The sequence below is a fragment of the Myotis yumanensis genome, unplaced genomic scaffold, assembly GCF_028538775.1.
Source record: "Myotis yumanensis isolate MYYU_CA2020_CCGP unplaced genomic scaffold, mMyoYum1.0.hap1 SCAF_5, whole genome shotgun sequence".
NCBI classification, from domain to species: Eukaryota; Metazoa; Chordata; class Mammalia; order Chiroptera; family Vespertilionidae; genus Myotis; species Myotis yumanensis.
In genome coordinates this window covers 107599558-107624683 of record NW_027223756.1, presented here as the reverse complement: position 1 = coordinate 107624683, position 25126 = coordinate 107599558, and the positions used below count along the sequence as shown (strand labels likewise).

The following is a 25126-nucleotide window of genomic DNA, read 5'->3' as shown; positions in this document are numbered from 1 at the left end:
AGACTTTTGACCTTGGATATGGATGATAATGATAGAAAACCAGATCCCTTGGCTTCTAATAACACTAGTGATTATATATATATATATTCTATCTATCTAATATATTTAAATAGGCAAATATGAGCTTCTCTTGGATAAGAAGTTTTTTATTTTTTGAGTTCATTGTGTCTCAATTCTTGTTCAATTACAGACTGAACTTGTATTTGACTTCTAATTTCATTGTCACTAATCTTCCTGAAATAACAAAAATTAGTATTAGGAAGTATTGTGAAAATTAGTTTGTTTTCAAAAGTAAGTTTAAGTAATAATTATTAGATCTTATTAATTCTGAGATTAATCCTCCATTTGCCCCCAAATTATCCTGGCAAAACATAACTTTTTGAAAGACCAAAATCAAGAGATTCAGAATCTGTCTGTTACTTTTTGTGGCATAACTAAGAATTAAGTGGAATTAAGCCGAAATCTGCTTTGCAAGGAGAATGGCTGTTTACATTACTTTAATTTATGATTATTGATTTATATCCAAGTACTCGTGACATTCTTTTTAATAGAAGAATTGCTCCAATTCCCCTCCATCACCCCTTCCACACATAATCACATATGACCAAGGGTGTTCTTTGATCTGGACGGGAAAATTGCCTGTTCCCGGGCCTCCCGTCTCCAGGTTCAGCACGCGTGCCTCTGCGCGTCCATCCGTCTCACTTAGATCCTCGCCGGCCATGCGCCTGGGAGCTGGAGAGAGACGGCCCCTGCTCCCCAGGGCGCTGACGGATTGTCGAGGACACGGGCAGGAGAGCAGCGATGCGAGGGTGCGCGATGGGGGGCTTGATGGAGCGACACCCCAAATGCCATTTCTGGAAGCGAGAACATGAAGTTCTAGAAGGCATTTGCACGAGCACTTTCTTGGGCACGTATATTTAGGAAACATTATGGAGAAGTCTGCGGGCAATGGTCAGGGGCCCTCCCGCTGCCCCCGGACTTCAGAGGAAGCGCACTGCGACTGGCTTGTTCTCTGTTCCGCTGCTGGGGGCCTGGCACCGCTTCCCTGAGCAGGTGACAGGGAGGCGGGATGGCACGTGTCTGACAGGTGTACCAACCGATGCGTGTCGAGTCCTGGACCACAGGCCAGCAGAACCGCTCGGGATTCACGGCTGTGGACCCGGGACCTTCTAGACCTGGAAGTGCTGGAATCTCTACCTTCTAGGCTTTTGTCCGATGAGAGTCTTTAGGAACGAAAGCTCGCTCTTCTGTTTAACGGGAGCGCTGGACCTGCCGTTGGGTCGCTCCTGTGCCAGCCTGTGCCTTACCACTTGCTCGTGCTGCCGGGGTGCAGGCTCAGGGGGAGGGCTGTGGGTCATGGCCCAGCCGAAGCCCCCATCCCGTCCCCCAGACAGTGGCGCTGATGGGGCGCCGTCCTGCATCCTTGCACGTTGCGCATTTAGGGGCTCCTGAGCGTCCGCCAGCTCCCGCCCCACAAACACGTATATTGACAGGCGGTCTACACGTGTGTTTTGATGACACTGTTGAGGCCCTTGGTCAGATGCCCTTCCCTCCTTCCATGGGTAAGGTGCGCCGATGGCAGATGTGCCCAGAGATGGCCACGTTGGCCGGCAGGTGCCTGCTTGCCAGGGGGCAGTGGGGTTTGTTATTTTTGACTTTTCCTCTACGCCGTCCTTGCCCTGTGTCAGCGCCTGCTGTGCACGGCCATCACCGCTTCCGTCCAGCACCATAGCCGGCCTGCGGTCGCTCTCACACTGTCCCCTCTGCTGTGCTTTCCTCACCACTCTCTCCTGTGGCTCCGTCTGCTCTCCTTGCCCTTCGCAGGATGACAGACCAAGTCCTCGCCCGCTGGCACATGTACTCTCTCCGGCCTGTGAGCGGATCAGTCCAAACAATTCGGGTGTGATTCTCCCTGCTTTGGCTCACACGGCGGTGTTATTACTTGGCCCGCTTCCTTGCTAGATGGACGGAGTGGCTGATTAGTTCTTCGCCTCCTTCCCACAAGGGACAAGGTGACTTGGCTAATGTCAGTTGCTGCTGAGTGCGAAAGACCTTGTGACTCCACCCAGAGAGCCATTTCGGAAACTGCTCCTTACAGAACCAAACGTTCCGACACAGAAGCTAAACGTGGAGTGACGCTGTTATGTTGCAAACTGTTATCACTTTTCTTACTCCCTGGCACAGCGCGGTGGCGGTGAAGTAGAGAGAGCCTGGCACGGGCCCCTGGGTCTCATCTCCCAGTTCTCTACCTTCCAGCGACCTTCCGCAAGGTGTCCTTCTAACCAGGGCTCTTCCTCTGTAGAGTTAGTATCAGCGCGCAGGAGTGTGAGCCTCTACTGCAGCGGTTCTCAACCTGTGGGTCGCGACCCCTTTGGCGGTCGAACGGCCCTTTCACAGGGGTCGCCTAAGACCATCCTGCATATCAGATATTTACATGACAATTCATAACAGTAGCAACATGACAGTTATGAAGTAGCAACGGAAATAATTTTATGGTTGGGGGTCACCACATGAGGAACTGTTTTAAAGGTTGAGAACCACTGCTCTGCTGCATGTGTTTGGCTCTGTTGAGACGACGCAAATAAGTTTGAGACGAAATTGGGAGCAGGAAGCATTTGTCTCCAGTTGACCTTAGGGGACATGAGTGTCCCAGGAGACAATCATTAAGGAGACGAAATAAAGTCAAGTGCACAGATTCAGGGCAGAGCAGCAGGATGACAAGCCCAGGCTGCAGGGGTCAGGACGGGTTTCAGAAAGGCCAGAGGCTCAGCGTTGCAGGGTGAACAGAATCTCGCAGGTGTCCTGGTGACCAGGCGTGTAATACGGGCCGGGCCACGGAAGGTAGGAAGGATCTGAGGCGGCGAGTGGCCGGAGTAAGCGTGTGCCCAGGTGGGAACAGAGGAACCATCCCTGCAGCAGGTGGAGCAGGTCCAGGAAGCAGCCACCTGCGTGAGCTGCAACGAGGTGCCCCTGTGACCCACCACCTCTGGCAGGTCTTTCTCGGGGGCCGCCGCCTGCTGGCGGGGAGAGAAAATGAACCAATTGTCCAACCTGCGGTTTAAGTTAGTTTTTTAAATTGTGTTTTGTGTTTTGCTTGCTCAACAGACACGTATTCTCCTTCAACGAGTGAATTAAGCAATCAATAAATTAGGCAATTAGGTTAATTAAGCAATTAGGCAGTTATGTGCGTGAACCAGGAGGGAAGGCTTGCCCTGCGTTCCCAAGGGACTTGCTCAGCCAGGACAGTGTCTCCTGGGCCTGTAGCTGTGTCTTTGTTGCTGATTCCTCACCAGGGGTCGGAGTCTCCTCATGGTCCAAGTGTCCACCCTGGTTAGGGCCCCCCGGAGAGATGCTCGGAGGCCGATGTCACTGATCTTAGTTTGATGCTGTAAAGTGCACTTTCTTTTTAAAGCAATCGCCTCTCGCTTGGATAAAATTGCCCAGGTTTTTGGAAAGCTGCTCTTCCCTCTGCTGTGTCTCTAGCATCTGGGCTTTGAGGAAGGGGCCACGTGTGTGCCTGGAGGGGACAGAGTTGGCGTCCTCTGACTTCTGATCTCTGGGCGATGTTCCTTGTCTGCTCGGTGCTGCCTGTCGGCGGAAGTGACTTGATCTTGGCTGACCTGCCTTTGTCAGGACCCAGCTGGGCTCCCCGGTGTCCGCGGTTTCCGCTCAGCTCCCACGGGCTGCAGGGCCCGGCGCCCGCAGCACGTGTCCCGGGTCCAGCGCACAGCACCGGGGTCGTCTCTCGTCTCGGGGCAGGTTCCCCAGCTCTCACTCTCATCGCGGGCTCCACGGCACGTGGGAGCCGAGGGTGGCTTGAGAAGGCCCCACCATTCTGCTACTTGGCCAGGCTGGGCCGGACCAGACCTGCAAAAGAGTAAGCAGAGTAAGAACCTCCTCGGTGGATCCTCAGCCTACTGCAGTGGTTCTCAACCTTCCTAATGCCGCGACCCTTTAATACACTTCCTCATGCTGTGGTGACCCCCAATTTCATTGTTACAAAATGAACATCATTAAAGCATAGTGATTAATCACAAAAACAATATGTAATTATATATGTGTTTTCTGATGGTCCTAGGCGACCCCTGTGAAAGGGTTGTTCGACCCCCAAAGGGGTCGCGACCCACAGGTTGAGAACCGCTGGCCTATTGGATCCACGTGGGGACAGATCCTTCCCTCTGCTCTGTCTTCCTTCTCCCGGGCAGTGAGCACCGGCTGTGGTGCCCGGTGGGCGAGCTTTCTGTGTGTGAGCGAGGGCGCTCCGGGGCCAGCTGCTTCAGCATTCATTAGAGTGAAGAGGAATGGAGCAAATCCTTCCTCAAGACAATCCCCTTTTCCCAAATTCTGCTCGCAAAGTCTCCTTTCTTGCAAGAAGCTGTAAAATTACCATGAACGTTCTCTTTGCACCTGCCCTCTAAAACCTGTCTTCTCCACTGCCCCCCACACATACCACCCACCCATCTCTGCGGGTCACCCTCAGCCCGGGCATTTTCCTGTGGGTTAACTTTCGTGAGCTCAGTTTTCTCATTTAGGAAACAGAGAAAATAATACCTGCTTCGTAGCATTCTCATGAGAATTAAATACGATAGTGCATGAAAAACATGCACACACTGGGCCCTCAGTGAAGGGCAATTGCCTTCCCTCACAACATCTCTGTGGAGAGCATTGTAAGGACTCAGCCTGCACCTGTTGTAGGGACCCAGCCTGGACCTGTTGTAGGGACCCAGCCTGCACCTGTTGTAAGGACCCAGCCTGCACCTGTTGTAGGGACTCAGCCTGTACCTGTTGTAGGGACTCAGCCTGCACCTGTTGTAGGGACCCAGCCTGCACCTGTTGTAGGGACCCAGCCTGCACCTGTTGTAGGGACCCAGCCTGCACCTGTTGTACGGACTCAGCCTGCACCTGTTGTAGGGACCCAGCCTGCACTTGTTGTAGGGACCCAGCCTGCACCTATTGTAGGGACCCAGCCTGCACCTGTTGTAGGGACTCAGCCTGCACCTGTTGTAGGGACCCAGCCTGCACCTGTTGTAGGGACCCAGCCTGCACCTGTTGTAGGGACTCAGCCTGTACCTGTTGTAGGGACTCAGCCTGTACCTGTTGTAGGGACCCAGCCTGCACCTGTTGTACGGACCCTGCCTTAACCTGTAAAAAGGACCCAGCCTTGACCTCTTTTTAAAAAAATATATATTTTATTGATTTTTTTTACAGAGAGGAAGGGAGAGAGGTAGTTAGAAACATCAATGAGAGGGAAACATTGATTAGCTGCCTCCTGCACACCCCCTACTGGGGATGTGCCCACAATGAAGGTACATGCCCTTGACCGGAATCGAACCTGGGACTTTTCAGTCCGCAGGCTGGCGCTCTGTTCACTGAGCCAAACCGGGTACGGCTCAGCCTTGACCTCTGAAGCATCTGGAGGAGGGGTCAGGCAGTGAGACCTAGGAGAAAGGACCACGATGAGAAACATTCCCAAGGAGGAGCTGCAGAATGTAGTGACCGACAGGATGGAAACAGTGAGTCACAGGTGACCGAACTTGCTAGCCCTGAGTAAGCAGCCTGAGATGATGGGCGCTGGCTTCAGGGAGAGGGGCGTTTTAGAGTGACCAGGGGACAAGGGGTTGTCCATGTGGGACCTGAGGTCAAGTGAGAGGACAGGACCTGGGAAGAGATTTGGGAGCTCAACCGGACAGGTATTCATTGAGTATGTACTCCTTGTGGGGCACAGGGTAATGATATATAAAGCATGGCCTTACCAGCCAGGGATTGGCAGTGGGGCATTTGTGAGGAGGTATTTATTAATACTCTATTTTAAAAAAAGAATTTATATAAGCCCTAACTGGTTTGGCTCAGTGTATAGAGCATCAGCCTGCAGACGAAAGGGTCCCAGGTTCGATTCCGGTCAAGGGCATGTGCCTTGGTTTCGGGCACATCCCCAGTGGGAGATGTGCAGGAGGCGGCTGATCGATGTTTCTCTCTCATTGATGTTTCTAACTCTCCCTCTCCCTTCCTCTCTGTAAAAAATCAATAAAATTTATTAAGAAAAAAGAATTTATATAACTATAAAATAGCTGTAAAACACATGGAATAGAGGATCATTGACTTAAAATCTAGGTGAGAAATCATTTCGGTTGAGGGGAGAGACTGAAGTCTGGGGTAGAAATGTGATGGTAATTGAGCATTTTCAGATCAAAACTAAGTTCCTGGATACCGTGGGAAAAATCCCCACAGAGGCCAGGATTACATCGTCAATATTATTAGATTAAAGGAAGCAAACTCATCTGGAGAGGCGTCTTGCTACACAATTCTAGGATGATGTTAGAACTTGAACCCCCATAAAAGGCACAACGAACACTATAATGGACAGCCTCTTTAACCCTTTCCATGCCACATTGAAGAAAATCTTTTAAAAAATATCAATCCTTGATAAAAACAGGGGGCCACTGGTGAAGGCATTTCTGCAGGCTGATTATTATGACTCAAGTCAGTTGCTTCCTAGAGATCAGATTTTAAATAGCAAGAAAGCCTAGAGGACCGCAGTGAACATAGGCTGTTTGTCCCTCCGCTCAGATCTGTTATTTCTGCTTGACATCTGGCAGGGACAGTGTGCCAAGTGTTCGAAAGTCTCACAGTCGGAGGTCATTGGTGCAGGATAGCTCACTGTATTTATACGGGAGAGTCCCCACATTTCGTGTGGATGCGCATATGAAACAGATATTCCAGGGACCTTCTCCTGAGAGATTCTGATTCATGTCTTCTAGAACGGGGCCTAGAAATCTGCATTTTAACAGGCATTCCAAGTGATCTGGAGGCAGGTGGTCCTCAAGGCACGCTTACAGAGACACGGACAGAGGTCAGAGGGGTTGATGGCGAAGTTATAAGCACTGCGGAGTGTTACTTGTGCTTTTGATTCTGAGTAGAGTGGAGAAAAGGGTTGCCTTTGGGTTCGCCAAATATTTCTCGGGAAGAACTTTTTATCTGCGTCAGTGTTTGAACTAGTCCTAAGAGCCCAAGGTTTGTTTCATAAAGCGTGAAAAAGTTGGGTTTGTTTTTTGTTTGTTGGTTTTTTTTGCCTTAAGATGTATGGTCAGTGTCTTCCTTAGCTTGGGCTGTTGTACAAAGTACCATCGTAGACCTGGTGGCTTAAACAACAGCTGTGCGTTTTCTCACACCCTGAAGTCCGAGACCAGAGTGCCAGCATGGCCAGGTTCTGTGAGCTCTCCTCCTGGCTTGCAGGCTGCTGACTTCCCTCCGTGTCCTCACATGGGGGGAGGAGCTGGGAGGAGAATGAGCAAGCTTTCTGGTATCTTTCCTTACAAGGGCACTGATCCCATCAGGAGTTCTCTTCCCTCATGATCTCATCTAACCCTAATTCCCTCCATCCCCAATACCACCTCATTGGGGGTCAGAGCTTCAACATAGGGATTTGTGGGAGGGACACAATTCAGTCCGCAGCCGTCAGATGTTCCCAGCATCCGTCTGAGCCACGAAGGAGCCTGCACGTGGCTCTTGTCGAGTGTCTGATTTAGGCGAGTGGCCCTTTGATGCTCTACCAGAAGGAAGGCCCCTGCAGCGGTGAATGCGTCCGCCCACTGGATGCAGATCTGAGGATAAACAGTCTGGAAAAATGATGTTAGTGTTGGCATTACTGAAGTTAAGCATCCTCTCCCGTTCACCCTCTCTCCTTCCTTATTTCTCCTGCTGGAGGAGAGGCTTCCCTGACCAGCGGAGATTGGCACCGGGTTTATGCATTGTGGATGAATCGAATGTGGCTCATGCCATTCTATCAGTCCAGATTAGTGAAGCTCACCTTCACACTGTAAGGAAAGTTTTTTACAAAAGGCACTTTCTATGTGGATTCACTATGAAGCTAAGTAGCATTAAGTTGGCTCTTTTGTTATGAAACTAGAGGCCCAGTGCATGAAATTCATGTACGGGTAGGGTTCCTAGGCGTGGCCGGTGATCAGGGCCAATCTGTGGGGCAACTGGCAGGGCAATCGGGGGCGCTGCTCGCTGGCCGGCTCTGCCCCCCACCGCCACCAGCTCACCAGCCAGCCCCCCCGCCACCACCACCACCAGTCACCGCCCTTTGCGGGGTGACTGGCGGGGCAATCGAGGGGCCCCTGCTGGCACCTGCCTTGGCTGGCCTGAGGCATGCGGGCTGGGAGCAGCTCCTGCATTGAGCGTCTGCCCCCTGGTGGTCAATGGATGTCATAGCAACTGGTCATTCCGCTGTTCAGTCCATTTGCATATTAGGCTTTTATTCTATAGGATTGCAGTGTAATTTGTTCTGACGGAGAAATCTCACTTCACACTTAACTCAGTGTTCGAATCCTTTAAAGACAAAATCAAAATGACGCATGGGATTTGTGCTGTATAGTACTAAAATCCCACATTTCAACTCAAATATACAATATGGAGGTGTAAGTTCCCAAAAATGAAGAAATACTAAGAAAAAAATTTTAGATACTGAGATGTACAAAGAAAAAAAATTATAAAAGAATCATCTTCTAGTATTTTCTCTCTTTTGGGAGAAAAGGTGGTTTTTGTTTTTTAAGTGATGTTCTTTGTAGGTAGCAACACTAGATAAAAAGCCCTTTCCATTAAGATGTAACACTAACCAATAATGAGTTTACTTCCCCAAAGATAACCCATCTGAGTTTAGATTGAAATTGCAGGCATATATTCTGTATATATATTCTGTAGTCACAGATAATGTCAACATATCAATGGTTAGTATCAAATCCATCTTTTACACAATATGGAAATTCTAGCCATTTGAAGAGTGCCAGTGTATAGCTTAATGCCAAAAATATTAACCAATGAAGTCCATACTATCCAATCTAATAAAAGAGTAATATGCAAATTGACCATCACCCCAACACAGAAGATGGCTGCCTCCTGTGGTCAAAGATGGCTGCCCCCATGTGGTCACAAGATGGCCACCACAAGATGGCCAGCAGGGGAGGGCAGTTAGGGGCAACCAGGCTGGCAGGGGAGGGCAGTTGGGGGCGACCAGGCCTGCAGGAGAGGGCAGTTGGGGGTGACCAGGCTGGCAAGGGTGGGCAGTTAGGGGTGACCGGACCAGCAGGGGAGCAGTTAGGCGTCGATCAGGCTGGCAGGCAGAAGCGGTTAGGGGCAATCAGGCAGGCAGGCAGGCAGGCGAGCGGTTGGGAGCCAGCAGTCCTGGATTGTGAGAGGGCAGTCGGACATCCCTCTAGAGGTTCCAGATTAGAGAGGGTGCAGGCTGGGCTGAGGGGCACCCCCTTCCCCTGTGCATGAATTTCGTGCACCAGAACTCTATAATAATAAAAGCATAATATGCTAATTAGGCCGGACAGCCAAACGACCTTCCAGACGAAGCCAGAGCTGCGAGGGCTGACACAAGCCGCTGCGGCTGCTAGGGCCAAGCCCCTTGCACAAATTTTGTGCATCGGGCCTCTAGTCTATATATATAAAAGGCTAATATGCTAAGTGTCTGTCCAACCGGTAACTATGATGCTCACTGACCACCAGGGGGCAGAAGCTCAGCGCAGGAGTTGCCGAGCTGCAGTGACTTGGCAGCAGCGGTTCTCAGGTGACACGCCTTGAAACCAGAGAGGGAGGGAGCCCGATTCCTCGAAGGGCCACATGATTCCACCTTCAGCCATGGGTTATGTTGTTGCTGGGGCACGGTCAGCCCTGAATCTGGTTTACTGCACACTTGCATTTGCATTCCACACCCTGTATGACAGCAACTTTGCAGAGTGCCCTCTCGCACTCCGGGACCCCTTGGGGGATGTTGGAGAGCTGGTTTAGGCCCGATCCCCATAGGCCAGGCCGAGGGACCCCACCTGCTGTAGGGACCCCACCCACTCTGCAGATGCCCTTCGAGGCACAGTGCCACCCCAGGTACGGCCGGCTGGGGAGGGACCGCGGGAGGTTGGCTCCAGGGCGTGTCACCCAGTCCCACCCCACCAGCCACCTTCTAATTAATTTCCTTTCAATGTGCATGAACCCGTGCACTGGGTCACTAGTTAATAATAAGCAAACATGCTCACTTTTACACTGACAACATTTATGGGATTGTTTAAAACCCTTGTCATTGAGTTTGGTCATGAAACACAGTTCTCTTCTGGGCAGCTCAGTGAATGCCGTTTCCCACTTAAAAATTATCATCATACCAGCACACATAGACACACACAGATGTACACACAGCACACACCTCAGTAACTACACACTATCCTACACACTGCGCATCCATACCCTACGAATAATAGTCAAACATAGGGCCTTTATTTCGCTTCAGAAAGATTCACTGCAATGATTGCCAATAAGTACCTAAGGGATTAAAATAAATAAAAATTGAAAACATGAATTTTATTTTTTAGTAAAAATAGTCAAACTGTGTGTGGTTAAAACTATTCAAAATGCGTTAAAGGCTGTAAGTAAAAAGTAAAAATCTCCCTTCCCCTGTGAATCCTCAGTTCCACCCCCAAGAGTCTTCAGTTGCTTTCTAGAAATTGCAGAAAATACATTTGTATGTGTGCATAGATATGTGTACATACAGCGTGTGTGTGTGTGTTTACAGGGTGGGGCAAAAGTAGGTTTACAGTTGCGAGGACATGAAACAGTTTATTTTTGTATTATTATTTATTCATTGTTGTATTATTTTTCATCTGAACAATTTTTGCCCCACCTGTATATAAATACAGTGGGGCCTTGACTTACGAGTGTCCCGACTAATGAGTTTTTCGAGATACGAGCCGTCTCTCAGCCGATTTTTTGCTTTGAGTTGCGAGCTAAAATTCGGGTTACGAGCCAGCTTCAGATACCCCACCGCTAGTTGGCGCAGCGAACGTCACAGTGAACGCCACAACATCAGCCCAGCATCACGTGTCTCACTCGTTCACTTTAAGATTTGACATACGAGTAATTTGAGTTACGAGCTCCGTCACGGAACGAATTAAACTCGTAAGTCAAGGCCCCACTGTACTATGTTTAATTTTTAGGGTTGCTCACCCAACACTAGTTGAGCTGTTAGAATGGTGGCCAGGCACAGCCCTCTCTGCCCTGGACTAGCGAACAAGCCTCTCTGGGGCCTCTGCTTTCCTCAGTCTGCCGAGCCGGTGTGCCTGGCCCCGGCCCTTGCTCTCTGTCCGGAAACCTCTGCGGTGGCCTCTGAGCCCGGCCCTTGGTTGAGGCCGCAGACTGAGCGCTGAATGGAGGGTGTCACCGCCTCTGTCCGGCTGGAGATGCGCCCAGTGTCCCCCTCCAGCCGCCGGGGAGGCCAGTGTCCTCTCTAGTTGGTGTTCAACTCCTGACCCTGCGAATACTGTCTTGTCAATAGTAGGAGGTATTTCGGGAACACATGTTGTGGAAGGAAAGCTTCCCGCCCCCCCCCCCCCGGCCCCCAGCCATTCACTTTTAACTCGTCACTCATATTTGCTTCAAAAGTCGGTAATGTGAAAAGAGCTTTATCTGGTACCTCTGGTGATGTAACTCTCTCTCTCTCTTTCTCTCTCTCTCTCTCTCTCTCTCTCACACACAACAACAACAACAACAACAACAAAATCACAGACTTTTTTAAAAGGAAGCTATATTAAGCACTTCAGTCAGCAAGAATATTAGAACTGGGTAAAGGTAAAGATACAGGTTTGTACTTATAATAACCATTGAAATGTTAAAAATGATATTCAGAGGCTCTGACCTTCTAAAAAAGCTTTTTTTTCCTCATGAGCTCATGAGGACAACCGGGAGTGCTTTGTAACAGTCCCTGTGAGCCCCGGGCAGGGAGACCCAGGGCGGTGAAGTTCTCTTCCCAGCAACACAGCAACTGGAACGCGAACTCCAGCCGCTGCACATGGGTCACTAGCGTGACTGTAGGGCAGTGACACAGCCATGTGACGGGTGTTAGGGCCGGTGCACGCGGCCCGGGATGTGCATTAGTGTCAGGGGCTTTATTCACAAGACATGCAAGTGATTTTTATACCATAACGTACCAAAGCCTTTTAGTTCAGAGAGGCAACCACTAGTATATAATATTGGTAATTAAGCAACTCGTTATAAAGGCACAATTATTTCCAATAACATATATCTAGATTGATGCTCTGATATTATAATTGATAAATCTTGTCTGTATCATTGAAAAAATCTTATAAGGTTTTTTTTTGGGGGGGGGGCGGGGTGGCAGGATACCCTAAGATCCTGAAAGATGACACTTGGCCTAAATACTGAGATTTTTCTTTTTTTCCTTTTTAATCAATTATTGTATTTAGTTAAAAATGGGCAATGATCCAGAGACAGAGAAGCATCGATCAGACCGTCAAACCTCAGAGGGAAAGTAGGGGAGGGTGGGGGTAAGGCGGAGAGACCAACCAAAGGACTTGTATGCATGTATATAAGCACAACCAATGGACAGAGACACCAGGGGGGTGAGAGCATGAGTGTGAGTGTGTGTGTGTGGGGGGGGGGGGGGGGGCGGTGGGCAATGGAGAGATAAGGACACATATGTAATACCTTAATCAATAAAGAAAAAAATGTGCATTGACTTGAGAGCAGGTTCTGGCCTACATCTTGAGAAACGTACTTTCTCCCACCCTCAGGCACCTTAGCCTGTATTTCCAGGCCGCTGAGCAGATTAAGGCTATTTCCACAGGTCCCCGAGTCCAGCTCAGCCAGGGGCGCAGGGCGGCGCGGTGCCTGGCAAGTGTTTCTGTCACTGCCCCTTCTGCAGCCCTGTCTGTGGGAAGGAGCTCTTGTCGGCGGGGCTGGCGGCTGCTCCCCGGTTCAGGCCGCCGGGTACAGGTGTGCATCTCGGGGGGCGCATTAGCGCGGCCCGGGGCGCGGCGCCTGGAGGGAGCCATCCGCCCCGCTGCGCTACAGCTCTGTTTCCTTTGCCGCCGCTCAGGTCCATGGATGAAAGCCCATCCCTGCGGCGCAAGACCGTGATGCGGGAGAAGGGCCGGCGCCAGGCCGTGCGGGGCCCGGCCTTCATGTTCAACGACCGCGGCACCAGCCTGACGGCCGAGGAGGAGCGCTTCCTGGACGCGGCCGAGTACGGCAACATCCCGGTGGTGCGCAAGATGCTGGAGGAGTCCCGCACGCTCAACGTCAACTGCGTGGACTACATGGGCCAGAACGCGCTGCAGCTGGCCGTGGGCAACGAGCACCTGGAGGTGACGGAGCTGCTGCTCAAGAAGGAGAACCTGGCGCGCATCGGCGACGCGCTGCTGCTGGCCATCAGCAAGGGCTACGTGCGCATCGTGGAGGCCCTGCTCAACCACCCGGGCTTCGCGGCCAGCGGGCGCCTGACGCTCAGCCCCTGCGAGCAGGAGCTGCAGGACGACGACTTCTACGCCTACGACGAGGACGGCACGCGCTTCTCGCCCGACATCACGCCGGTCATCCTGGCGGCGCACTGCCACAAGTACGAGGTGGTGCACCTGCTGCTGCGGCGCGGCGCGCGCATCGAGCGGCCGCACGACTACTTCTGCAAGTGCGCCGACTGCGCCGACAAGCAGCGGCGCGACGCCTTCAGCCACTCGCGCTCGCGCATCAACGCCTACCGCGGGCTGGCCAGCCCGGCCTACCTGTCCCTGTCCAGCGAGGACCCCGTGCTCACCGCCCTGGAGCTCAGCAACGAGCTGGCCAAGCTGGCCAACATCGAGAAGGAGTTCAAGGTAAGCTGGGCGCTGCGCGCGCGGCCGCTGCCTGCCTGGCGCCTGCCGGGCTGCGCTCCCAAACCGGTGTGGCCCCGGGGATTTAAGTCACCAGGGGGTCGGGAGCGACGTTCAGAAGGGATCCGATGCTTTCCCTGCTCGGCGTGGCGCTGTGGGAAACTTGTTTTCTGGGCTGGGATAGGCTGGATCCGAGAACTAGAATTTGTCTGGAGAACCATTAGGTCCGCTTTTGTCGAAAGGAGGGATTCGGCGAGCCTGTCTCCCTTCCAAACCCTTCCCCCTCTTCTGCCGTTAGTTGTACGGTGGGACCCAGCGTGCAAATAGGATGAGTCCACTGCTTATCGGCCCAAACATTTAGATTGGAAGTCAAAGGCTAATCTCAGTGCTGCCAGAGTCATTTCGTTCATCTGACCAGAATGCCTCTCCCCGAACCCACAAGTGTGTGTTCAGCCTGGCGAATGTGGACCACAGACAGCAGGGCAACCCGAAATGCGAGGGCGGGCCAGTTTTGCTTTAATAGATTTTTTTTTTTTTTTTTTTGGTCCTTGACATCATCTCCAATCAATCAGTGTTATTCTTTTTTTTTAAATTTTATTTTCTTGTTTAAAGTATTACAAGTAGTAGTATATACATACATCTCCTTTTTTCCCTATTGACCTTCCCCCGGCCTCCCCTGCCCCCTGGCACATGCCCTCGCCGCCCTCCCCCCTCCCCAGTGTCTTGTGTCCACTGGTTATGCTTATATGCATGCATACAAGTCCTTCCATTGATCTCTTACCTCCCGCCCCCAATACTCCCCAGCCTTCCAGTGTTCTTCGTTTTTATAAAAAGTAGACAGTAATGGAGAACATCGTCACTGTTCATTCAATTGCTCCGTCGTCCTGGGCGTTTGGATGGACCTACCTATTAACCTGGGGGAGAGGACAGTGCGTTAGGGGTGGAGAGAGTCAGCAGGCGGGTTTGCAGCAGGATTGTCCACATCAGCTCCTTGAATTGTTTTCTGGAGCTGAGCTCATCTGCTTTCCAGTTCAGTGTTGTGAGGGCAGATTGAGGAAGAGTGGTTATTCTGTCTTCCAGATCTTATTACATTTTTTCATGCTTAAGTGAGATTTACACAAATGCAACTTGCAATATAATTCAGGCCAAGGGGTTGCAAGAAAATGGAAAGTTTTGTGGGCCTTTTTCCCTTTCCATTCCTCCTTATCGGTCAACCCTATCTTGTGCTGGTGGAGCTCTGGCTGTAGGATAAGTTTATTTGTTATTCCATTAAAATATTTTTCTGATAGAAAAGCTACACATTTATTATAAAAGTTTTGGAAAATGTGCGAGAATACAAAGAATAAAATAAACATTTACCTTACATTTAGTCCCTTTGAGGAGATTCGTTATATAATATTTGAAAGACTCATTTCCTTGGGCCCTAAATGAATTTGTGTTTAGACAGAACTCAGAACAAATTGAAAGCCTCAAATCTCTTTAGAGAGAATAGAAAAACATCCAGGTAAAATAGTTCTAAATATCATTTCTTTATTTTGGCATAGTAATAAAAATATAATTCTAAGTTTGTTTGCCACTTTCAAATATCACTCAACCTTTTTTTTAATGCATTTTGCTTGTTACATATCGAAAGTCTGTAAAGGAACTTCTACAAAAGGGAACATGTTTGAATAATTTGCAGAAGATGATGATGTATGCAATTCTGCCCAGAGAAGTTGTCTCAGTAGAGCCGTGATTGAAAAGTCTGTCATTTTTTGTTTTCCCCAGAAGCTGGTTAAATCTATATTGATAATATTTAGACCGCTTCACTGTGACCACAGAGTCACCTCTGATTACCTTTCAAAGGTGGGGAGATATTGCAAGGAGAGAGAGAGAGAGAGAATACAATTGAGTTTAAGAGGGCATGCATAAAAGCTACCAGATATCTAAGAACGTGTGGAAACCATCTAATCTCACTGTCCCTCGATCTGAATTCTATGGAAAGCCCTTGGGGGCGTAGCCTTCTCTGAGTCATGGTGTCCAGGGACCACAAGTCCCCTCCCCTGATGGCATATCCTTTTCTCCCTATTCTTACCTGTCCTGCTGTTGCCTGGTTACCTGCCCTCCCCTCCCCTCCTTGCCCTCCGGCCCCACACTCCTGTCCATCTGTCAGGGCCTTAGACGAGGAAACAGCTCTCACCGCTCTGACCCAGGCTGGAAGGGGCGGCGGGGTGGCGCTCTTGGAGGAAGCAGGCAGCTCACCTCATTTGCCCTGTTTCGTGGTGTCCTCTGTGTTCTTTCCACAGAGACTCTGAGCTCAAAGTACCGGCTTTGAAATGAAAAAATAGACAATGTGCTGCCTCGTGAAAAAGAGGCGGCTTTCCCTTTGCGGGCACCTGTCCCGGTTTCACCCCCTGAATGGCCCGGGAGACCGAGCCTCTCGCCCTCACATCGCCGTCACGCGGGAGCTCGACACAAGGTGCCCAGCCACTTGGCAGTTTCCAAAGCTCCTTGAACAGCGGTTCTCAGCCTTCCTCAGGCCACGACCCTTTCATGCAGTTCCTCATGTTGTGGTGACCCCCAACCATGACATTATTTTCGTTGCTACTTCATCACTGTCATGTTGCTACTGTTATGAATCATAATGTAAATATCTGATATGCAGGATGTATTTTCATTGTTACAAATTGAACATAATGAAAGCATCGTGATTAATCACGAAAACAATATGTAATTACATATGTGTTTTCCGATGGTCTTAGGCGACCCCTGTGAAAGGGTCGTTTGACCCCCAAAGGGGTCGCGACCCACAGGTTGAGAACCGCTGTCCTTGAAGCATGCGGGAGGCCTGGTGCCGAAAACACGTGAAGGTCATTACCCCAGGAGGCCGGCCCCGCTCGGATATAGACGAAGATAAATGAAGGGAGGACGGCGTGGTGACAGGCTATTACGGGCGTATTGTGGGTGTGCAAACGCTGCTGGAGCTGTTCCCGGGGACAGGGTCCTGGACAGGATGGCCTCCGGGTCTGATCCTCCGCGTATCAGCGGCAAGCAGGCTCGTCGTTTGTTAAGCTGTGGGAACGCAGAGTGGAATGTCCTAATGCTGAGTCAGAGGTGCACGTTTTTGAAAAAAGGAAAAAAAAGCCTTTTGCCCTCCCTGTGCCTCCGTTTTCCGCTCTTTAACACAGAAGAGCAACTTCAACTATTCCCACAGCAGGGCTGCGGGGAAGAGGAAAACGAATATAATCCTGGAGCAAGGTAGCATTTTACAGCAGGAAGAGGTTCTAGGAATCATCTGAGCAGACAGACCTCTCATCTTACAGAGGAAACAAGGCCGATGGCCAAGGTTCCGTCTGCCAGGCCCAGAGTGGGAGTCGTGGGTCCAGCCTCAGTATTCTGTCCCACATGCTGCACGTGGCAGTATCGCAGCCCTTCTGTAGCACTTGCTGTGTACTAAGCACACTGGGCATTTAGGCCTCACAGTAGCGCTACTGGGTAGGCTTATTCTCATCAGAGAGGCTGAGTTACTTCCCAAGATCACACAGCAGTGAGCGGTAGAAGCAGTGTTTGAACCTAAGAAGTCTGGCTTCAGATGGTTGCTTCAACCACTACCCTCTCTTTGTTACTAGGGAAAAGATCGGACAGGGCCCAGCCTACTTAGAATTGAATTTCCGTTTTCCTCTTAAGGATAAAAGGGATTTTGAAAAAGGGTAGAAGAGAATTAGAATGCTGAGTCAGCGCTGATCTGAGTGCTGAGACCTGTAGACAGGGCGTGATGACGGTGGAGCTCCATTGTGCTTCCTCTGGCTTGTGCAGGGCCTTGGGCGTGTTTGTTTAATTACCTTCACCCAAGGATATGGTTTTATTGATTTGAGAGAGAGAGGAAGGGAGAGTGAGAGAGAGAAACATCGATCGGTTGTTTCCTGGACGTGCCCTGGCTGGGGATAGAGCCCGAACCCTTTTGGTGGATGGCACGATGCTCCAACCAACTAAGCCACCGGCCAGGGTGGTCCTTGGGCTTTTGAGTTCCTGCTCTGCCGAGTGGGCAGCAGGTCCATCCCATAACTTTGTGGCAGGCCCAGGTGATGGATGAGTGGCTTATGAAGACGATTAAGCAGAACTAAATTAGGGGGAAATTACCAGGAAATGCAGAGCAGACAAATGGTCCCGGTGAGGAACACAAGGCAGGACCTCCTGGTGGTCGGTGCCGCTGTAGGCGGTTCCTTTGGCACCCGGGAAGGGCGGTCTGTACCCCCATGTTCCCGGCGAGCCCTGCAAATAATGACAAGTGCCACCCCATGACCACAGTGAAAGAAACGCCCATTATCTCCATCTCTGACTGCTTTCTGTGCCGGGGGAACAGACTCCTCCCCCGGGAAAGGTTTCCGTAGTTATGAAAACAGAGCGTTGTCCTGGCCACGTGCGTGACTGATCTTTCAGTGGCCGTGAGCAGCCCTCGTGGCTTTCTTTAGGACTGGGCATTTTACAGACGGCAATGTCGTCAGGTAACGAGTCATTATTCAGGTGTTACTGCAGCAGTGGTTCCCACATTTCCGTCCAGCATAGTTAATAGTCTCTCTTATTTCTGCTCCATGGAGCAATGGCCGTCCTATGTTGTACCAAATCTTATAGAACAGTCTGAACTGAAGAGGCACATGAGGAAATTTCATCTAAAAAAATTGTATTAGAAGGGGAGCTTTCTATGGAAACAGACATGGATTTAATACTTCTGGATGCTATAATAAAATATTTCATTAGTCTTCCAAGCATGGAAGGAAGACACTCCGCATGGAAACCAGCGGCTGAACATTTTATTAATTTTATCAGTTGCCTGATCCCAATTTGAATGGCAACCAAAGACTGAAGTTTTTATTCATTTTATCTGTTCCCTTATGAGAGGAAGAGGATTAAGTGTAACTGTCCTTTAGCTGGATTTCTGATGTCTGAAATGGAGACTCCTCTCGCCTGGGTAGCCTCTACACATTCTCTCCTCCTCTTGTTTATTTTGGCTGGTGATGTGATTTTTGCCCATCACATCATGTAAATTAATTATTTAAGGAGGAAAAGTGGAATTCCTCGTGCCTTTTAAAAAAACGAAATCAGAATACCTTTTTTTAAAGTAATATTTTATTGATGTCAGAGAGGTAGGGAGAGGGAGAGAGAGATAGAAACATCAATGATGAGAGAGAATCATTGATCAGCTGCCTCCTGCACCCCCCACACTGGGGATCGAGCTCACAACCTGGGCATGTGTCCTGACCGGGAATCGAACCATTACCTCCTGGCTCATAGGTCAATGCTCAACCACTGAGCCATGCCAGCTGGGCCCGCGTGCCTTTTTTTTTTTTAAAGTATATTTTTATTGATTCCAGAGAGAAAGGGGGAGAGAGAGAGAGAGAGAGAGAGAGAAGGAGAGAAACATAAATGACGAGAAAAGATCATTGATCAGCTGCCTCCTACATGCCCCCTCCTGGGGATCGAGCCCACAATCCAGGCATGTGCCCTTGGCCAGAATCAAACCCGGGCCCCTTCAGTTCTCAGGCTAAGGCTCTATCTACTGAACCAAACCAGCTAGGGCCATGCCTTTTTTTAAGGTATGATTTTCAGAAGCCCAGAATTAGGAAATTCTGCTGTGCCAAGTATTGCTTAGTTACTAGACACACAGTGTCTCAGGACCTGTCGAAACGAGGAATCCACTTTCTGCAAGCGCACCACACTAGATGATCATCTGGCTAACTTTCTTAACGGGCTGTCATTTTAGTGAGAGCCATAGCAGTGGAACTGGGGTTCCGGAAGTGAGACACTTTCCTACGATGGTCATTGACACCTTGACAGGAACCAGAGGGCGAGAAATAGAGCTGCAGTCAGGAGGTAACAGGGGAGGTTGCCCGCTGACTTCCTCATACCAGCCCATCGCCACACACACATGCGAATGGAAGGAGGGGTTCGCAGGTCATTTCTAGCGAGGCGTTCGTTCCAGTGGCCTGGAGTCTTTCCTCTCAGGTAGGGGTCCTCTGCACCCCTTGGGACTTCAGTGACTATAAATCAGACACTTGTCTTCCCCCGGACGTGGGCACGTGCCCTGCAGACCAACCAGGGGAAACCCCCTCTCTGCTGGCACCTGTCCTTCCCCACACGCCCTGCACGCCAGTCAATCCTGGAGATGACGTGGGTCAGAAACACGTCAGGGCCTCGGGGCTGGTGGGAACGGCCGTCCTGGCGCATGGCCATGCGCGTTGAGGCCGCTGGGTGAGGCCTGACTGCCCTTGGAGCAGCCGCGTCGCCACCACGGCAGGAGATAGTGGCCTGGACACGCTATTTCCGCCCGCGCTCCATCTTCCATGGCAAATCGCCACTTTAGGAAAATCCCTATTTAAAAGAATTTTTTGTTGTACCTCAACTAAAAATGAGTAGAATAAAATAACGGGTGTAAAAATGTTTTTTCACTATAGAAATGGTTCTGGTTGGGCTTTAAGAAAACAGCCATGTGCCTGCACCAGAGAGACGCGGCTCTTTCTGATGCTTTGTCCCTTCAGCATCGGCATCTAGGCAACATCTCGTACTAAAACCAGGGACTGCTGTGCGCAGCGCTTTCAGGGGTGACGCGTGGCGGGCAGGTCGCAGGAGGTCCTGGCTGTGGGCAGGTGGGGGCGAGTCCAGCCTCGCATCCCCCGTGGGCGGGGAGGGCGCAGCCTCCGACCAGAGGAAGGCACGTCTTCTCCTCATGCACAGAGGACCCTTACACCCTTCCCAGGGACTCAGAGCAAGTTCTCTGCATTAAGCGCCAAACCTCTCCTTCTCAGAACGACTACCGGAAGCTGTCCATGCAGTGCAAAGACTTCGTGGTGGGAGTGCTGGACCTGTGCCGGGACTCGGAGGAGGTAGAGGCCATCCTGAACGGAGACCTGGAGTCGGCGGAGGCGCCCAAGCACAAGGCCTCGCTGAGCCGCGTCAAGCTGGCCATCAAGTACGAGGTCAAGAAGGTGAGTGGCTGCTCCCACCCAGCGCGTTGGGAACACGCGGAACACCCCCCAGGCTGCGATCCCGGGACACCTTCCCGTAATGAGAGCGGATGTTGTGGTAAAAGGTACCTTTTCCTTCCTGAAAGGAAGGAGTGACGTATCCTGGCAAAGCGGGGAGCCAGACACCGAGCTTCTGGCCCTCTCCACTCTCGATGGGCTGTGAGACCTGGGATGAGTCATGGGACTTCTTTACATTCCGGTTTCCTCTATAAAAGGCGGTAATATTTCCTCTCTGTCTCAGGGTTTTGGTGGGATTTCAATGGATTGAGCTATGACAAAGCACTCTAACTGCCCGTCACGATGCAGTTGATCACAGTAAAATCTGTGACTTGTACACGCTTCTGGAAGGGACCGTTACATACATCCTCACGTTAATCCTTGCACCAGACCTATGTCATGATCCATTTCGCCTACAGTATAGATCAGATAGATGATGAGATTTTTATTCTACAAGGAAACGCAGGTCCTCCCAGCTTCAATGACAGGTCTGAGATCACATCGCTACGGAGTTGGTCATGCCGTTGCCAAAAGTAAAATTATGATTATTTTTTTTAATCTGGTTACTTGAGATAAGCTGTTATGTGTATCTATCTGCTACTTGTGTGGGGCTTTTAAATAATTCATGAAAATCGAGGTTATGATGTTTTAGTGTAATAAAAATGTGTTACCCAGCATCTCACAGCTTATATGTGTTAGATAAATGAAATTTTGTGCTTTTAAGAGACGCTGATGAATCACAAAGAAGTAAGCTGTTATCAGTGGAGCTGGGGTCACGCGGTGTGGCAGGGAGCTGAGGAGGGCCGGCTCCGGAGCCACCCTGCCAGGGTTCCGGCCCCTGTGTGACCACGGGCACGTCCCCTCCCAGTCCACGCCTCGGCGTGCTTGTTGGTACAGTGCAGACAGCGGCAGTACCTGCTAGTTCAGCTGGTTCCGGGATTACACGAGCTGCTGCAGGCGGAGTAACCAGCACAGGTGTGGGGCACGGTGATCGTTCAGTAAGCGGTAGCTAATAGCATTCTGCGTGATGGCAGTCCATTCTCAGAACGATGGCTCTTAAGCAAGTTCTGTTCTTAGTCATCACAGACGGCTTTCGTGTTCACTGCACTGGTTCTAGTTTAAGCCGAAAGGAATTGAGTAAGGGCTGGGACAGTGATGGCGAACCCATGACACACGTGTCAGAGGGGACACACGAACTCATTTTTTTTGGTTGATTTTTCTTTGTTAAATGGCATTTAAATATATAAAATAAATATCAAAAATATAAGTCTTTGTTTTACTGTGGTTGCAAATATCAGAAAATTTCTGTATGTGACATGGCACCAGAGTTAAGTTAGGGTTTTTCAAAATGCTGGCACGCCGAGCTCAAAAGGTTCGCCGTCACCGGTCTAGGAGGAGGGTCAGGAGCCTAGGAGACCTGGAGGACAAGCTTCTCTCAGCTGTGCTTCCAGGGCTGACACGTGAGGGACTGCCTGTGGCCCAAGCAGAGCAATCCCGCCTCTGCTGCCGGTGGCGGACCCTGCGCCCCCAGAGGATGCGAGTCCTGCCTGACAGATGCGGCCCCTGTCACACCGAGGCACCCACACGCCTCCTACAGGGGGGCGAGGCCAGGCGGTCCCCTGGCAGCAAGTGAGGATTACTCTCCACACACACACACACGTGCACACACGCACACACACGTACACACACTCACGTACGCACGTGTACACGCACACACATGTACACGCACACATGCACACACGTATACACATACGCACACACATGCGCACGCACGCACACACACGTACGCACACACACGTACACACACGCACACACACGTACACACACGTACACACACGCACACACATGCGCAGGCACACGCACACGTACACACACTCACACACGTACGCACGTGTACACACGCAGACACATGCACATGCACGCACGCACACACGTACACACACACGTGCACACATGCGTACACACATGCACACGCACACACGCGCACACATGCACGTACACACACGTGCACACACGCGTACACACACGCGCACACATGCACGCACACACGTATACACACACGTACACACACGCACACACATGCGAGCGCACCCACACACACGTACACACACTCACACACGTACGCACGTGTACACACACACAGACACATGCACGCACGCGCACACACACACACACACACAATGCTACCACAGTGTAGAGAACTTCCACATGTGGTTTTCACGAGATCCTGGCCAGCCATCGATGACAGATCTCCCTTCTATGTACCAGGACAGTGAAGCTGGACGTGAAATCATTCTCAAGCCATTGTCAGTGACAAGATAAGGTCATTTTGAATAAGATGGATCTTAAGACGCTTTTGGAAATCTGTCTGGACTTATGCCGGTCTCGCAGTGCACACCTCTTCCCGTGAGCACCCGAGAGGGAGCAGTGATTCCGCTTGTCACAGGTTCTCGATCTTGGCTGTGACAGTGTCCTGTGAGCAGAGACAGCTCGTCTGCAGATGTGCGTCCGTCACCCGCTGTCTCACAGAGTGCACGTCCCCTGCGTGGGTGTGGAGACCACAGTGTAGGAGGTGTCACTAGCAATACACTTGCTGTCAGTCAACTACCAGGAAACAACCACGAATGCATGTGGCCCTACTCGGGATGGCTCAGTGGACAGAGCATCGGCCTGCAGACTGAAGGGTTCTATTCGGGTCAAGGGTACATGCCCGGGTTTCAGGCTCGATCCCCAGTGGGGGGCGTGCAGGAGGCAGCCTATCAATGATTCTCTCTCATCATTGATGTTTCTATCTCTCTCTCTCTCCCTCTCCCTTCCTCTCTGAAATCAATAAAAATATATTTTAAAAAAGATATATTTAATATATATGTGAATATATATATATATATATATATATATATATATATATATATATAAAAAATAATATATGTGGAACTGAAAGGAGAGTTAAGACTTTGAGATGTTCTGGTTTGCTCTACAATGAATATTAGTTAAAGTCTTTGATTTGGAATGTTCATTTGGAAAGTGTACAGAAGAGCCCTATTCTGGAACGCCCCCAAAGCCCCAAGTTCTGTTTTTCCCTCTCAAAGGCTTCCTGAATTATTCTCAGCACTCACCCAGCTCCACTCCGGCAAAAAGGGAAAATACCCACCCCTCCTGACGCCCTTTCCCCCACCATCTCCTTTCTATTTCCCAAGAAAAATCTCCTCTCAGATTATAAGGATGCACGTCCCACCCCGTTTCCCCCCCTAACTCCCCCACCCCCCCCCCGCACCACCACCACCACACACACACTGTGGCCCTGAGGTGCCTGTGGCTACATGAAAGGCACTGGGATTTCAAGATAACTTTATGTTGTAGAATTTTCCCCTCATAAAAATATACACTCATATTTATTCACAGCAGCCCATAATTCCACCAAGGAAACCAGTTTTATGTGACGGCAGGCTGTTAGGTTCCATAGGAGACTCAGGAAGTGTCTTCTGCCATCTGCCCAGATCACCCCCCTGGCTCTGGTTCTGAGTCTACGATTCTTCTCTGGGCTCGGAGCTGCCAGAGCTCGGGAATCGCACCACGGGTTCAAACAGGCCTTAGGGACTCGATGGCAGTTAATCAAGAAAACGAAAATATGAAAGATCTGCATAGCAGGGGTCTCCACATGAATGTAATGATTATGTGGGAAAGAACTTTCCAAAATAAAAGCAGTAGAGGGAATAACAACGCAAAAATATAAATAGTTTGATCACATGCAGCCTAAAACCCTGTACATTAGAAAGATCTGAGAAATATTTTTCTCAATTATAACTTACTAGGGGCCCAGTGCAAAAAATTTGTGCACTGGCGGGGGGGGGGGGTGGTCCCTCAGCCTGGCCTGCGCCCTCTCGCAGCCCGGGAGCCCTTGGGGGATGTCTGACTGATGGCTTAGGCCTGCTCCCCATGGACACCCCTAAGCTGATAGTCGGACATCCTTAGCGCTGCTGCGGAGGTGGGAGAGGCTTCTGCCACTGCCGCTGCACTCACCAGCCATGAGCCCAGCTTCTGGCTGAGTGGTGCTCCCCCTGTGGGAGCGCACTGACCACCAGGGGACAGCTCCAGCATTGAGCATCTGCCCCCTGGTGGTCAGTGTGCATCATAGCGACCGGTCGTTCTGCTGTTTAGTCGATTTGCATACTAGCCTTTTATTGTATAGGATAATGGATTGGTATTCTTTTTTTAAAAATATATTTTATTGATGTTTTTACAGAGAGGAAGGGAGAGGGATAGAGAGTTAGAAACATCGATGAGAGAGAAACATTGATCAGGTGCCTCCTGCACATTCCCTAGTGGGTATGTGCCCGCAACCCAGGTACATGCCCTTGACTGGAATCGAACCTGGGACCCTTGAGTCCACAGGCTGATGCTCTATCCACTGAGCCAAACCAGTTAGGGCAGGATTGGTATTCTTAATATCAAACAAGCTCAAAAAATTTATGA

At 50.4% G+C, this 25126-nt stretch overlaps 1 protein-coding gene across 6 annotated transcripts in view; it reads left to right on the top strand.

The window, feature by feature from the left end:
• The window catches only part of TRPC3 (transient receptor potential cation channel subfamily C member 3), an 82037-nt gene that overhangs the window by 9244 nt on the left and 47667 nt on the right, over positions 1-25126 (top strand). For all 6 annotated transcript variants that reach the window (XM_070416916.1, XM_070416915.1, XM_070416914.1 and 3 more), the window contains exons 2-3: positions 12887-13658; positions 20438-20617. In XM_070416916.1, coding sequence (XP_070273017.1) covers positions 12887-13658; positions 20438-20617 — 952 coding nt within the window. The remainder of the gene's footprint in view (positions 1-12886; positions 13659-20437; positions 20618-25126) is intronic.